The sequence below is a fragment of the Drosophila grimshawi genome, unplaced genomic scaffold (assembly GCF_018153295.1).
Source record: "Drosophila grimshawi isolate 15287-2541.00 unplaced genomic scaffold, ASM1815329v1 contig_311, whole genome shotgun sequence".
NCBI classification, from domain to species: domain Eukaryota; kingdom Metazoa; phylum Arthropoda; class Insecta; order Diptera; family Drosophilidae; genus Drosophila; species Drosophila grimshawi.
In genome coordinates, this window is record NW_025063098.1 from 587,975 (window position 1) to 601,241 (window position 13,267).

The window sequence follows — 13,267 nt, forward strand, 5'->3', positions numbered from 1 at the left end:
AGTCAGCAACAAATGTCAGACGATGACTTGCGTATTTCTGAATCTCAAGTGTAACTGATCGTCACTATAATAACTTAAGTTAATAAACACCATTTACACATTTGCTACGCGAAAAAAAACATATTTTATAACTATTGCAAAGTCTGCTTTGTATTACTCCTCACCAGTGTAACCAGCTTTAATATTTTAATAATCATGTTGTTGTTGGGGATATGTCGATGTTCGATATATCGAACGGCTACCGCAATATGATTTCTATCGGAAGTTCACTTATTCGATATGCAGCATCCAACAAATCGATTAATTTATGGGGTGTTATTGTAACTATTGTTTTAAAATTTAAGCTTAAAAAATTATTTCAGCTACACAGACGTAATCTCGCCAGATTAATAAGCAATTCTATTACAAGGATTCAAGCTAACCATTAAAATCTATAGCTTAATATACTGACTTCATTAAAGACATTGTAGGTGATTCGCTAATTACAAAGCCGGAATGTACCAATGTGCACTATGTAATCGATAAGTAGTCGATAGTTGCGCGAATCCGGCAACACGTGCGGTCGACTGCACGCTGTTTATTTGTTCTTCAGATTGAATAAAAAAAAGATGGGTAAAATCAAAGCAAGTGGACAAAAGGCGGTAAGCTTGAAATATACTTAACTAACTACCCGAAGAGCAACTCTAATAGTGAATGTCAACTGCAGTCACGCGCGCCAGTCGCAAAATCAATTGATGACACGATGTTGGATGCCACCGCAATTGTCACCAGTAGCGACGATGGCTTCCATGAGCCAAGTCAAAGCCCAGCACAGAAGCGCAAAGCACAGGCGGCCAAAGGCGAGGGGAAGCCGAAGAAATTCAAGACGACAGAGGCGAGCGTTAAGCCGCCAACACTGGAAGAAATTAAGGAGCTGCGCGACACACGCAATCTCTTCCATTCCAATCTGTTCAAGCTGCAGGTCAAGGAGATGCTGGAGGAACTGCAACTCAAGCCCAAATACAGTAGCTACATCGATAGCTTTCTCGAGACGTTTACGACGGCTGTGCAGGAGCTAGAGAACGCATTGCTCGACACCTGCCAGCTGGAGGTTCCCCTGCATCTGCGTAAGGAGAATTTGAACTTTAAATTCGTGACGCCAACGTCGGCGCCAATGTTGATTGGTGCAGCGGCCACAGGCACTCTGATGGGACCCAAATTTGTTGCGGATGTGGCACTGGAAATGCCTGCCGCATGCTTCCAAAAGGACGATCACCTCAATATGATTTACGACCAGAAGCGTGCTCTTTACTTGGCCACAATGGCCAGCAAATTGAAGCGATTGACCGAATTTGCATCTATTCAATTTGCCTACAATTATCATGCGAATAATCCGCTGAAACCGGTCCTGGAGCTAACACCAGCCGGTAAAATGGGGAAACATTTGTCAATACGTTTGTTTATCACGGCGCCAGAGCAGATCTTTAAGCTGAACCGCTTTGTGCCCAGCAACAACAACATTCGTCCATCGCTCTTCGGCGATGAATGGAAACAGGGCCAAACTTTACCCCCGACTCCGCACTACAATGCCAATGTGCTATTTGATCTGACACTGGCACAGAATCAGCAACTGTTGCTCGACTCCTTTGCGGATCGCCGCAATTTCCAGGACGGTTTACTGCTACTGAAAGTGTGGCTACGACAGCGACAGCTGGACATCGGCTACAGTGGATTCAGTGCTCACATTCTGGCTGCCTACATTGTCTACCTGAAACAGCAGCGCTTGCTGCATCAGTCCAGCAGCAGTTATCAGGTGGCCCGCACAGTCTGGAATCAATTGGCCAACAGCGATTGGACGCAAGGCATAACCCTCGCCCAAGAGCAGCCCCAACAGCTGAGCATGCTTGCTGGTCACTATGATGTGTGCTTCATGGATGTCACCGGCTATTACAATTTGTGCGCCAATCTACCGCTTGCTGTCTACAAGGCTGTTTGTGCGGAGGCCAAGCTGGCCGTGGAGCTCCTTAACGATATGAAAGTCAACAGTTTCACGCACATTTTCATGCAAAAATCACCGCTATACACACGCATGGACAACATGCTCAAGTGAGTTCAGTTACTATAATCATATATATAAATATATACTTATTTCTATTATTTTCTTTGCAGAATAACACAACCAGGCAGCGTGGATCAGCTGCTTCAGTTACATCTACAGCCGGATGTCAAGTATGATTATGCCAACAACTCCCATCCGCAATTGCTCAAATTGCTAACAGAGTAAGAATAGAGCTTCCAAAAAAAAAAGACTGGAAAACAACTCATCTTTTATCATCTTTCATAGATTGTTGGAGAAGGGTTTGGGTCAGCGGGTGCATGCCATTCTGCCTGTGGAGTTGCCCACGACGCCTTGGTCCGTCGACAGCCAGGCGCCCGTCATTGGTCGCTGTCTGCAGCTCGGCCTCATCCTTGATCCGGAGCATGCATACGAGGTGCTGGACAAGGGACCGGCAACCAATGAAGATGCCGCTGGTGCTGCCGAATTTCGTAGATTTTGGGGTGAAAAATCGGAATTGCGTCGCTTTCAGGATGGCAGCATTACGGAGTCAGTTGTGTGGGCAGCCGCAACGGATCCGCCCAGCCAGAAGCGTTTAATTGTGCGCCAAATCGTTTTGTATCTGCTCGAACATCAGCTACAGATGGAGGCCAGCGATGTGCAGTATCTCGGCGCTGAACTGGACATTGTCCACTCACTGACGCCGTCCTTCAAGGTGGCCAAGCTGCAGACGAAACTGCAACTGAAACAGGACACCGATGCGGAGGCACTAACACCACACGTCATCCACTGCTACGATGCGCTGGCCCGTCAGCTGCACTCGCTCGAGGATTTGCCACTGGATATCGTGACGATATCGGGTATTTCACCTATTTTTCGATATTGCGAACCACAGCCGTTGTTGCCACAGGCGCGTCTGGTGGCAGATCGCATGCATGCGAATCAGTTGCTGCATGTGATCATTCAGCTGGGCTCCAGCGGCAAATGGCCCAATGAACTGGGCGCATTGCGCAGCCTGAAGACGGCGTTTCTCATCCAAATTGGCAAGCAGCTGAAGGCACAGCATCGCCTCCACTGGCAGCTGGCCAAAGAGGGTTTGCTGCTGCTGAAGCAGGGCTATTGTTTCCTCTTGGAGCTGGCGCACACCAAAGAGCTGGCGCTGCTCAAGCAACAGCAAACGGAACGTGGCATCACCACCTATGTGGACAATCCGGCCAGTCGAGAGCTGGAGCGACGCCAATATATATTGCCTCGAGTCAATGGCGGACTGCATGCACTGTATCAAATGCATGGCGCCTTTGGCGCGACAGTGCTCATTGCCAAGCGTTGGCTGGCCACCCAGCTGCTAGACAATGGTCTGTGGCCAGACATGGCAACGGAACTGTTGGTGGCGCATCTCTTCCAACAGCGACAGATGCCACATACAACAGCCTCGCCACAAACGGGCTTCATACGCTTCCTTCAGCTGCTCGCTCACACCGACTGGAATGCGGAACTATTTCTGCTCAATTTCAACAACAGTTGGACGGGTAAGTCAGCTGAGATCTCCTCCATTTCATTTCTCATCGAATTCGAATTCGAATTTGGTTTTGCAGAGCAACAAATATCGGATTTGGGTCACAGTTTTCGCAGCGATCGCCAGAGCTATCCACTGCTGTGTCTGGCCACCGCCTACGATCAGCAGCACGCGGGTCGCCTCTGGACGAGCGATGAGTGCCCCAGCAAACCGGTTCTGGCTCGGGTCACTCTCTTGGCCCGTCATGCCTTGCAGCTGATCGAGACGAGACTGTTGTCCCAGAGACTGACATTTGTGCGGCCCGCGCATTTGTTTATGCCCTCTGGCGAGGGCTATGATCTAGTCATACAGTTGAAACCGGATCTGGTCTCGAATACGCTGTGCTACGATCTCGGTTCGCCATTTGTGCAATTCAGTCAGCGCAATTTCCGTTTGCCGCAGGCAGGCAGTGACCAGCTAGCCAGGATTGTGGAGCAACTGAGGGTATGTAAACATCGTCATAACGTGTAGCTATTAAGCTTATGCTGCTGAATCTGATAAATACCTCGTGTATTTTATCTAAGAGGGTTGTCTCAGATTCCTTTTTTTAAAAACAGCTTTGAAACCGATCTTAATTTGATCATATAACAATTTACCAAGCAATCGTGAGTTGCACATAAAATAGTTTAAAGTTAGGCTTTATTATTTCCTTAACTCGATAAATTCATAGGTAAATGATTTATATTTTTGATTGCTAAAATTCAGAAGTGCTCACTTGAAATTGTGACAGCTCCTTTAGATTAACTAGTTGGAAATCTGCCCTTTTTGGTTGATATTGATGAAGTTTGTATATGTCAGAAAATATTATATACAATAGTGTCTTTAATTGCTATCTATGGAATGAAATATACTTGATATGCCTATGTTGTAAAAGATCTTAGATATCAAATCTAATCGGCTTTTGATGCTAATCAAGCATCTATGATATATATATATATGAGATGGGCTCGTAGATATTCCCTTCTGCCTGCTGCATACTCTTGCACAATTTTATTGTACTTCCGTACCAATTTTGAATGGCTTCAAAGTTTAATCACATTTATTAATCAATTGTTTTATATGTCCGACAGGCGGCGTACTCCGATTTTGCGGCATTCTTTTACAATCCGCACGGCGGCAAGGAGTTGGCGATTGTTTGGCGACCCGCATCGGAATTCGCGCCGAAAGCCTTCAAGGTTAACGAGCTGCAGGCGTGCACGCCCTGCTCCGGCGGCAAGGTGCAGGTGTCGCGGGACATCCTGCTCGAGGATTTCAAGCTGCTGCTCAAAGACTTTTATCTGCGCGTCTGCACACCGGAGCAACTGAAGCGTGAGCGACGGGAACACACCGAACCCAAGCGCTATTTCAATCGCCCGGCCGAGGACGACACCAGCAAGCCGCAAAAGAAGCGAAAGAAACAGAAAAACGCGCCTCAAACAGATTCAAAGAAGCGTCTAATAAAAAGTAAATCGCTGAGTGCATTATGCTAACATTTAAGACTTTGACAAAGAACTAAGAACTAAAATGTAGATATTAAATACATAAAATCACTGATTCCATCCTTTTCTCAACTGAGCAAGTCAAACTGCATTGGCTGCTTTTTGATCAGTGCTTCCCTTTTGGCACAGACTGCATGCGCATGAGTCCTCATCGGTTGATGCCTGTGTCTTGATGGGCTCCGTGTTGCATGCCTGCGATGTGGTTTGTGCTTTTGTCTCCGTGGTGTTGCAGGCACATGAACTTTTCTGCTTTTCACCTCCACTTCGCCGTTGTTCCTTCTTTAGGATCTGTATTTCCGTTGTGGAAGTGGCGACGCTGTAACTAATTGGATATGGTGACGTCGAATTGTTTATCTTGGACCACCTTAGCTGGTTGGCGACATTGGCCACAATTCGGTGCGGTGTCTTCTGTAAATCATGCATCTCGACATCAGGGCAATCTTGACTTTGCGCAGGCAAGAAACCACCACCAAATGTTTGGGCGTAGGGAAAGATCTGGCCATTGGGACTGTAACGAGTGTAGCTCACATGGCGAGTGTCCTCGATGCGCCTTATGTCCTGCTGGATAAGCACGAACATCTCATTGCCCACCATAATGGGTACTAAATGGGAAGAACCATTCGCATGTGACAAGTATTATCAGAATTTGACGCTTACTTTGCACAACGGGCGCTGCCTCCTCGGACACTTGCATCACCTTCTTGACTGTTGGATTATAAATCATTTTTGGATTTGAAATTTTGTCTTAAATACAGAAACTGAGAACAACAATTTGGTTTTTTTTTTTTGTTTTTGCTTTTATTTACTACCTACAAACTGACTAAATAACCAATTAAATGAAAAAAATAAGAAAGAAACAGTTGACGCAAAGCATTCTATGTGGAAAACTATTCTAAAGGGAGTCTAATAAATAAATAGCATGACTCCTTTCCACAAATTCTTACTTAACAAAATTAAATATATCAAGTTGTTTTCGCATAAATGTATCATTTAAAATTACAATTAAATAGATGAGAAAATCATTGTCTTTTTTCTAGACATTAACTTTTCCTGCTTGGGCCTTAAGGTGGCCTGGTCAACCAGTTCTAACTGCGAATGGAATCGTCTTTCAGATTCGACGGGATCACGCCCGGTGTCAGTATATCCTTGTCCTTGTTGCCAAAATCGGGATACAGTTTAGCAGTTTGACCGATGGGTGTGCAAAGGCGTCCAGTGAAATCCAGTCGCTTACTCGACTGGCTGCGTTCCGCCGAGCTAATCATGTCAAGCAGCGAGCTGATTGAAATTGAAATGATTGATAATTGATAATGATAATTGAAATGATTATTAAATGAAATAAATTCGTTAGAATCTCCAACACCTACCGCTGTCCAGAGCTGGACATGCGTCGCTTGCTGGCTTTCAGTAAGCTGTTGGAACTGCTGCTGGTGCTGTTGGGTTCCAGTCGTTCGGGCGAAAGCGGCGATTCTGTATAGGATCGCAAGTGGGCGGCGCCTGGCTCGGATTTGTTGGTTACATCACCGTAGGCAGCGCGCAAGCTTTGCAGACTCTCGAGCAGATTCTTGTGATGCACCGTTTGCACGTTCAACTGAATTAGTTGCTCCAGCTCCCTGTAGAAAAGTCGGTACTGATCCTTGGTTTTGCTCATCTTCGGTCTGCAAATGTGCATTAAAAGTGATTAATTTATTTAATGTTAGCCGAAAAACCTTTAATTATTTGACTTTAATTTTCTAAAAATGTTGAAATTATCATTTTCAAATTGAGTACAGTCAGAAAATCTGCTCAAAGTGCATTTTATTGGTTTTATTTCCCATCTCATTATATTAATATTCCTTTTTCTACAGATTGCTACAGACTAATCCTTTTAATGCTGATAAAGAATATTGATAATATGATGTTGGAGATGTTTCATTCTGCCTTTTACATATCTTTGCAAAGCTTCTTAATAGTCCAGCCCATTTTTAATGAGTCCAAACAATTGAGGATCATCTTGAGGATACGAGGAATTTGAATTGCGAACTTACCGCGTATTATTTGTGTTGGTGAAGGGTAGCATGTCGCCGCGGGATGCGCTTTTGTATAGTTCATGGATCTGCTGTTGGCAGCGCACCTCGTCCTGCTTGTCCATATCCTCCTTGACGAGCAGATGCAGAAAGTGTGGCAGCCAGCTCAGCTGCCGCTGCAAATTGAACAGTATGGTTACATTCATGGTCCTGGGAAAGTAGCGTGGCAGTCGCCTCCATAGATGTTCGCCCTGCGACATTTTGCCCTTGGGCTTGGCTTTGAGGGGCACCATGCGTGACATCTTCAACAGCTGGCCCAATTCGGGTATGCGATAATCTGCGACACGTCCACCAGGGCCATCGGTGATCGAGGGCGCCTCATCCATAGCGGACCGTGCAATGGACAGGGAGTGCACAAAGATCTCGCCGCCACGAGCGGACAACATGTGACTGGTTGTCTTGGTGCCCGTTTTGCGTGGCACTTCCAGCAGCACAGAGCGTCCGTTCAGCAGAAAGTTGATCAGACAGGAGCTGGGACGCGAGGTGACATCGACGGGCGTCACATTATATTGGCCGACACACGGCTGCAGATCGGAGGAGCCACAGCCACGCGGCGTGCACCATTTCAGGGTAACTGTCTCGTAGGAGGTGCCCGGCTTTATGCTGGTGGTCAGCGTGAAATCCGGCCCACAGACTTTTGTGTGGGCGGCGCGTGCGTGCAATATTTCCACATCATAATTGGCACTGGAATTGGCATTCTGCTCCTCCTTCATGGGTATGTTGGTCACCGTTGTACTGGCCAGATCGTAATGTCCCATAATCAGATGCAAAAGCTTGTCCGATATGTTGGGCGCATGTACTGTGTGTATTTCCACATCCAGCAACGGTGATATTTCCAGCAGACTGCGATTCGTCACCAAGGATTCCACACCCAATGGAACTATGTTCAATATCACCAAATGACAATGATCTATGGACAGACCCTTCTTGCCAGGCGGCCCAACCAAAGCGTTTTGCTGCAACAGCACCGTGTTGAAAATGTCCTCCAAACCTATGCCAAAAAAGAAAATATATACTTAATATATTTTTATATTCATTTAATATAATTTTGTATGATTAAATGAGAATTAATGAACCCATTAAAAATGCCGATCTGCGGCTGGATCACAATTACATACTCTTCATGCTGGTATTATCCCGGGCCGATGTAATGCAGATGACACGACCCTCGTTGGAGATTTTCTTGCAGCCGACTTGAGCCGCTTGCAGTTGCTCATCTGTTGGCTCTGCCAGGGCCTCGATGGCAGCCCTCAGGCCATGTATGACCGAATAGTCCGAAGACTGTGGAATGCTGCGCGATGGCACGCTGACCATCATCATGGCGTTCGAGACGTGTGACATGTTCTGTGTGCTCGGGCTCCAGGTGTTCACAATGTGCGCAGCCGTATCGGAGACAATGAAGCGCACATGCTTTCTGCCCGGAAACAGATCCCAAACAATGCGACAATACTCGATGGACGACTCAACGGCGCAGGTCCACAAACTTTTGCTTAGCTGGGTGCCGACGCTGCTGCCCGCAGCCGGCGTCTCGGCGGGCATCGGCTTGCCCTTCAGATAGTCCATGGATATATACTGTTCACTGGATATGCTAAAGTAGCGAGTGTGGTCCAACACAAATATGGTTTTTTCATTGCGTTCAAACATGGTTAACCTATATGAATTTAAGCATGCAGCAAAGAGATGAATGTGAAAACGAAAAGCTGAACAAATTGTTTGTTTACAACAGCTGTTGCAATAGAGATGGGATAAATCATCCTCTTATCGGTTAAGTTATCGTGACTGTGAAGAACGATTAAATATCTTAGCTGAAAAAGGTCCGCTGTCACTGTTTGAACTTATGGGTTTATAATTAACATAGTTAAATGCTTATATATTTTTATAAATGATTTGTTATATTTTTGTGCTTTTAAGCAGTCCATGGCATTGTCATCGATATATTAAACATGACAGATATCATTCAGAAAGCTCACATAGCACACTGATAAACTAATTTCTCATTAACATATTTGTTACGTTTGCAATTATTTTTAAATGTATGCTGCAAAATAGAATGAATAATTTAAAATAACAGTCGATTAAATTGTATCGATATATTCACAAAGTGTCATCAAATATAGATACATATATCGGTAAGTGTTTCTTACATCACTACTAAAATCACGTTGTCGAATGAGGGTTTGAAAGAAGAAAAAACACACGCTCCCACAACACACATTTTGGAGTATTTCGTGCAAAATTACGTTTTGAGTGGGTGTCAACACAGTGAATTCAAATAACACATTGACATGTCTTGGTTATTGGGAAGAAATCGACAGCAGCCGGCGCCGGAGTTTAGCGGTGGAGCAGATGGAGGTGATAATCCAGAGGGCAAAACTGCCGGTGAACGTGGAAACGATGCTCAGCTAACAAAAGCTGAACGCAAGGCAATGGAGGCATATCGCTTTGATTCCTCGGCCCTAGAACGTGCAGCAGACGCGGCCAAAACCCTAGAGCGTTCAAGTAAGTGTGTGTTCAATAAGAATGTACATCAATTTCATCATCACTTGCGCATATTGCATAACCGATGCCATTGATTGTGTGTGCATACATATATATATATATATATATATATGTGTGTGTGTGGTTTTTTATTAATGTGTGAGTGACCTGTTGCAGAACATGCGCGGGAGGCACTGGAGTTGTCCAAGATGCAGGAGAGCACACGACAACAGGAATATAGCACCAAGGTTAAAGAATACGAGGCGCACATCGAGCAGGCCAAGGTGGAACAGAAGCGCATTGATCATGAGGAGAGGCGCAAAACGCTCATTGAGGAGACCAAGCAGCAGCAGCAGCGGGCCCAATACCAGGATCAATTGTCTCGCAAACGTTATGAGGATCAGCTTGTGCAGCAGCAGCGCGTCCAAGAGGAAAATCTACGCAAGCAGGAGGAGAGTGTACAGCGCCAAGAGGCCATGCGACGTCAGACCATTGAGCATGAGATTGAAATGAAGGAGAAGAACCGGCTCAAGCTGCTGGAGCACGAGCTGCGCGCCAAGGCTCGCGTGGATCGCGAGAATCGCGACCTCAATCTCGAGAAGATTCGACTGAAAGCACAAGAGCATCGCACCACAGTGCTGGAGGGCATACGGTAAGTTGTCATGCGAATTTCCGATTTCACCAATGGCTAATCACAATGCCAATGCCACAATTTACAGGACTGCTGGCGCAGTGTTTGGTGCTGGCGCCGAGGCCATGCTGACCGATTGGGATAAGGTGTTGACTGCAGCCGGTGGTCTGTCGCTGCTCGCCTTGGGCGTGTACACTGCAAAGGGTGGCACTGGTGTCATCTCGCGATACATTGAGGCGCGCATTGGTAAACCAACGCTTGTGGGCGAAACTTCACGTTTTGCGTTCCTCGACGCACTCAAGCATCCGGTGAACTTTATGAAGCGACTGCGCGCGAAGCCAACGGATGCGCTGCAGGGCGTTATCCTCAATCCCAAACTGGAGGAACGTTTGCGTGACATTGCGATCGCCACGAAAAATACGCGCATCAATCACGGCCTCTATCGCAACGTGCTGATGCACGGACCGCCTGGCACGGGCAAAACAATGTTTGCCAAGAAGCTAGCCGAGCATTCTGGCATGGATTTTGCCATTATGACGGGCGGTGATGTGGCGCCCATGGGCAAGGAGGGGGTGACGGCCATACACAAAGTGTTCGACTGGTCGCAGACCTCAAGGCGTGGTCTCTTGCTGTTCGTGGACGAGGCGGATGCTTTTCTGCGCAAGCGTTCGTCGGAGAAGATTTCGGAGGATTTGCGTTCGGCACTGAATGCATTCTTGTATAGGACATCCGAACAGAATCCGAAATTCATGCTTGTGCTGGCCTCGAATACGCCAGAGCAGTTCGATTATGCAATCAACGATCGTCTCGACGAGATGGTCGAGTTTACGCTGCCCGGTCTGGAGGAGCGCGAACGTCTCCTGCGCCTCTACTTTGACAAATATGTGCTGCAGCCAGCGGCAGCAGGCGCCAAGTGAGTTTCAATTACCATCTGATAAGTGGGCATAGTTGTTAATCAAACTGTTGTTCTGCAGGCGTTTTAAACTGGAATCCTTTGACTATGGCCAAGCGTGCGTTAAGATGGCTGCACTCTGCGAAGGCATGTCTGGCCGTGAGATATCCAAGCTGGGCGTCTCCTGGCAAGCCGCTGTATACGCCTCTGAGGACGGTACGCTTACCGAGAAAATGGTGCTCGACAGATGCACCGACGCTGCCCAGCAGCACAAACAAAAGGTGACTGCCAACAAATGATAAACCCATAAATAATACAATTCATAATGTGTTGTTGTATTTTGTAGATGGCCTGGTTGTCTGAGCAGGAGCGCGCTGATCATAAATCTATAACCGGTGGCTCGGCAGCCGCTAAACCTCCGCTGACACTCACTGCCAACAAACTGTGAGCAGGATTAGCTGGATGTATCTGTTGACTAGCATTCAGAAATTGTTTAGTTTTTAAAATGGACTTAGGATTAAGTGCAAAACGCCTCATTGGGTTCTTTAGGGTGTACATATATATATGTATATATACGTAGCATTGTGTGTCCAAATGCATTTACAATTGTACAAAAATATTGAAAGTCTTGCTGAAAGCAGAGATACAATTAAGTTTTACCTACTGATAATTGTATTTAACTATAGCATTGCATCTTAATTGTTACTTGTACAGAGTATATTTGACAGCCATTGCATTTGCAAATCCAAAGCTTTGTATGTAATCTTTAAAATTAATGCCAACTGCGAAGAGCAGCAATTTTCAACTGGTCGCGCCAGCACTGTGAGAGATTTATATTAAACTTCTCGCTGGCGTTGCCAAGAAATTCTACTAATTTGGCCAGTGTTTTCTAATTTGGCCAGTGTTTTCCACAGACGTTAATAATAATAAAAAAAAAAAACAAAACTGTTGATTGAATTTGTTTGAACTTAATATACAATTTTTTTATTTTTGCTCTAATAATAATGAAATAAATAGTAATGCATTTGTACGGATCACATAGTTGTTGCCTACAAACTAAACGTCGGGTAATATGGAGGCATCGGCATTACCGTAACAACCCATATCTGCCTTGTACAGTATCCGGTTAATATGGTATTGGACCGTGTATTTTGTGTTCCGACTGTATTTGCCAAACTTGTGACCTAGAAGCTGCAGAAAGCTAGCGTCATCGCTGGCCACTTGCATGGGATTGGCAATGGGTGTAGTCGTGGCTGGGTAACTGCTTCTACTAGCAATGGCATTCACTGATGTTGTCTCTGTGTCTGGAAAACTGGTAACAATAAATTGGCTCATATTGTTGTTGCCACCGTCTTTGTCGGAGAATGTTTCGCGGAAATCATGCAGTTGGCCAGGCGATTGCTCCAACTCATCGGGCAATTCCATCTTGACAATGTTGATGCTCTCGTACTGGCCATGGTCATCGAGTTCAATTCCAGGTTCGTTGAATTCCGATTTCATTAACAATTTCTGTGGCTCTGATACGAATTTAAACTTCGGTGATAGGGGGCCCGCATTTTGGGCCGCCGATCGTTGGAGCTGCTTTTGGCGCAACGCCTTGGCGTATGTGGACGGATGTTTGCGCTTCAGATGACGCATCAGATTCTCCGAGTGCCTGCCAGCCATATCGAAGTGACATACTGTGCATGTACTTTTGCGGATTTTATCGTTGTAAGTGAAATAATTGTCAACTGGATTTTTAGTACGCTTTAGTGGCATTTTCAAGGCCACTAAACTTGTGTTTCCATCTATTTGCCTGTTTAAGATCGAAAAAAGTTATCGATAATGAAAAAATCCATATAAAAAAACGGTGTAAAACAGGTCGCAGCATTATGTACAGCGGAATATTGATGCTCGGCTTTGAGACAGCATAACTGAAATCCACACTGTTAACTCACTGTTACCTTTGTGGATTTTGTGAACAGCTGTTCGACGGTGTCGATGAAAGTATGATAGTGTGTTCTTAATTTAAAAACACCAACTTTTGTTTTCGTCAATTTTAATTAATTAATTAGATTGCGCAAAGCGCTTTAATGGAAGACGCGCGAATTTTCCTGGGGCGGCGAGTGTGGGCGTGGTCTAAAAATGCATATGCC

The 13,267-nt window shown here is 45.6% G+C and overlaps 5 protein-coding genes across 5 annotated transcripts; 2 read left to right on the forward strand and 3 right to left on the reverse strand.

The window, feature by feature from the left end:
- Positions 1-559: 559 nt before the first annotated feature.
- LOC6563749 (nucleolar protein 6) lies at positions 560-5,123 on the forward strand. The gene is made up of 6 exons (XM_001990725.3): positions 560-641; positions 707-2,085; positions 2,149-2,259; positions 2,324-3,564; positions 3,631-4,034; positions 4,661-5,123. The coding sequence occupies exons 1-6, from the start codon at positions 609-611 to the stop codon at positions 5,057-5,059; spliced, it is 3,567 nt and encodes a 1,188-aa protein (XP_001990761.2). The 5' UTR covers positions 560-608; the 3' UTR covers positions 5,060-5,123.
- On the reverse strand, positions 5,005-5,840 carry LOC6563748. The gene is made up of 2 exons (XM_001990724.3): positions 5,726-5,840; positions 5,005-5,670 (listed from the first exon to the last, which is right to left on the reverse strand). Exons 1-2 carry the CDS (start codon positions 5,790-5,792, stop codon positions 5,150-5,152), a joined length of 588 nt encoding a protein of 195 aa, XP_001990760.1. The 5' UTR covers positions 5,793-5,840; the 3' UTR covers positions 5,005-5,149.
- A 47-nt stretch (positions 5,841-5,887) lies between these two features.
- On the reverse strand, positions 5,888-8,821 carry LOC6564276 (protein asunder). The gene is made up of 4 exons (XM_001990723.3): positions 8,250-8,821; positions 7,093-8,122; positions 6,433-6,723; positions 5,888-6,343 (listed from the first exon to the last, which is right to left on the reverse strand). Exons 1-4 carry the CDS (start codon positions 8,773-8,775, stop codon positions 6,154-6,156), a joined length of 2,037 nt encoding a protein of 678 aa, XP_001990759.1. The 5' UTR covers positions 8,776-8,821; the 3' UTR covers positions 5,888-6,153.
- Positions 8,822-9,079: 258 nt separating this feature from the next.
- LOC6564275 (ATPase family AAA domain-containing protein 3A homolog) lies at positions 9,080-12,016 on the forward strand. The gene is made up of 5 exons (XM_001990722.3): positions 9,080-9,630; positions 9,787-10,261; positions 10,329-11,153; positions 11,215-11,413; positions 11,479-12,016. The coding sequence occupies exons 1-5, from the start codon at positions 9,417-9,419 to the stop codon at positions 11,578-11,580; spliced, it is 1,815 nt and encodes a 604-aa protein (XP_001990758.1). The 5' UTR covers positions 9,080-9,416; the 3' UTR covers positions 11,581-12,016.
- Positions 12,017-12,098: 82 nt separating this feature from the next.
- LOC6564274 lies at positions 12,099-13,130 on the reverse strand. The gene is made up of 2 exons (XM_001990721.3): positions 13,076-13,130; positions 12,099-12,927 (listed from the first exon to the last, which is right to left on the reverse strand). Exon 2 carries the CDS (start codon positions 12,888-12,890, stop codon positions 12,189-12,191), a length of 702 nt encoding a protein of 233 aa, XP_001990757.2. The 5' UTR covers positions 12,891-12,927; positions 13,076-13,130; the 3' UTR covers positions 12,099-12,188.
- Between the last annotated feature and the right edge of the window lie 137 nt (positions 13,131-13,267).

Excerpts from the sequence above, each read along its gene's own strand:
- LOC6563749 (XM_001990725.3), top strand. The coding sequence starts at position 609 with ATGGGTAAAATCAAAGCAAGTGGACAAAAGGCG. Across the intron at positions 2,260-2,323 it reads TTGCTCAAATTGCTAACAGA|ATTGTTGGAGAAGGGTTTGG; the intron begins GTAAGAATAGAG and ends CATCTTTCATAG. Across the intron at positions 3,565-3,630 it reads TTTCAACAACAGTTGGACGG|AGCAACAAATATCGGATTTG; the intron begins GTAAGTCAGCTG and ends TTGGTTTTGCAG.
- LOC6563748 (XM_001990724.3), bottom strand. The coding sequence starts at position 5,792 with ATGATTTATAATCCAACAGTCAAGAAGGTGATGCAAGTGTCCGAGGAG. Across the intron at positions 5,671-5,725 it reads GGCAGCGCCCGTTGTGCAAA|TACCCATTATGGTGGGCAAT; the intron begins GTAAGCGTCAAA and ends CTTCCCATTTAG.
- LOC6564276 (XM_001990723.3), bottom strand. The coding sequence starts at position 8,775 with ATGTTTGAACGCAATGAAAAAACCATATTTGTGTTGGACCACACTCGC. Across the intron at positions 8,123-8,249 it reads GGATAATACCAGCATGAAGA|GTTTGGAGGACATTTTCAAC; the intron begins GTATGTAATTGT and ends TTTTTGGCATAG. Across the intron at positions 6,724-7,092 it reads ACCAACACAAATAATACGCG|ACCGAAGATGAGCAAAACCA; the intron begins GTAAGTTCGCAA and ends GCACATTTGCAG.
- LOC6564275 (XM_001990722.3), top strand. The coding sequence starts at position 9,417 with ATGTCTTGGTTATTGGGAAGAAATCGACAGCAGCCGGCGCCGGAGTTT. Across the intron at positions 10,262-10,328 it reads ACAGTGCTGGAGGGCATACG|GACTGCTGGCGCAGTGTTTG; the intron begins GTAAGTTGTCAT and ends CACAATTTACAG. Across the intron at positions 11,414-11,478 it reads CCCAGCAGCACAAACAAAAG|ATGGCCTGGTTGTCTGAGCA; the intron begins GTGACTGCCAAC and ends TGTATTTTGTAG.
- LOC6564274 (XM_001990721.3), bottom strand. The coding sequence starts at position 12,890 with ATGCCACTAAAGCGTACTAAAAATCCAGTTGACAATTATTTCACTTAC.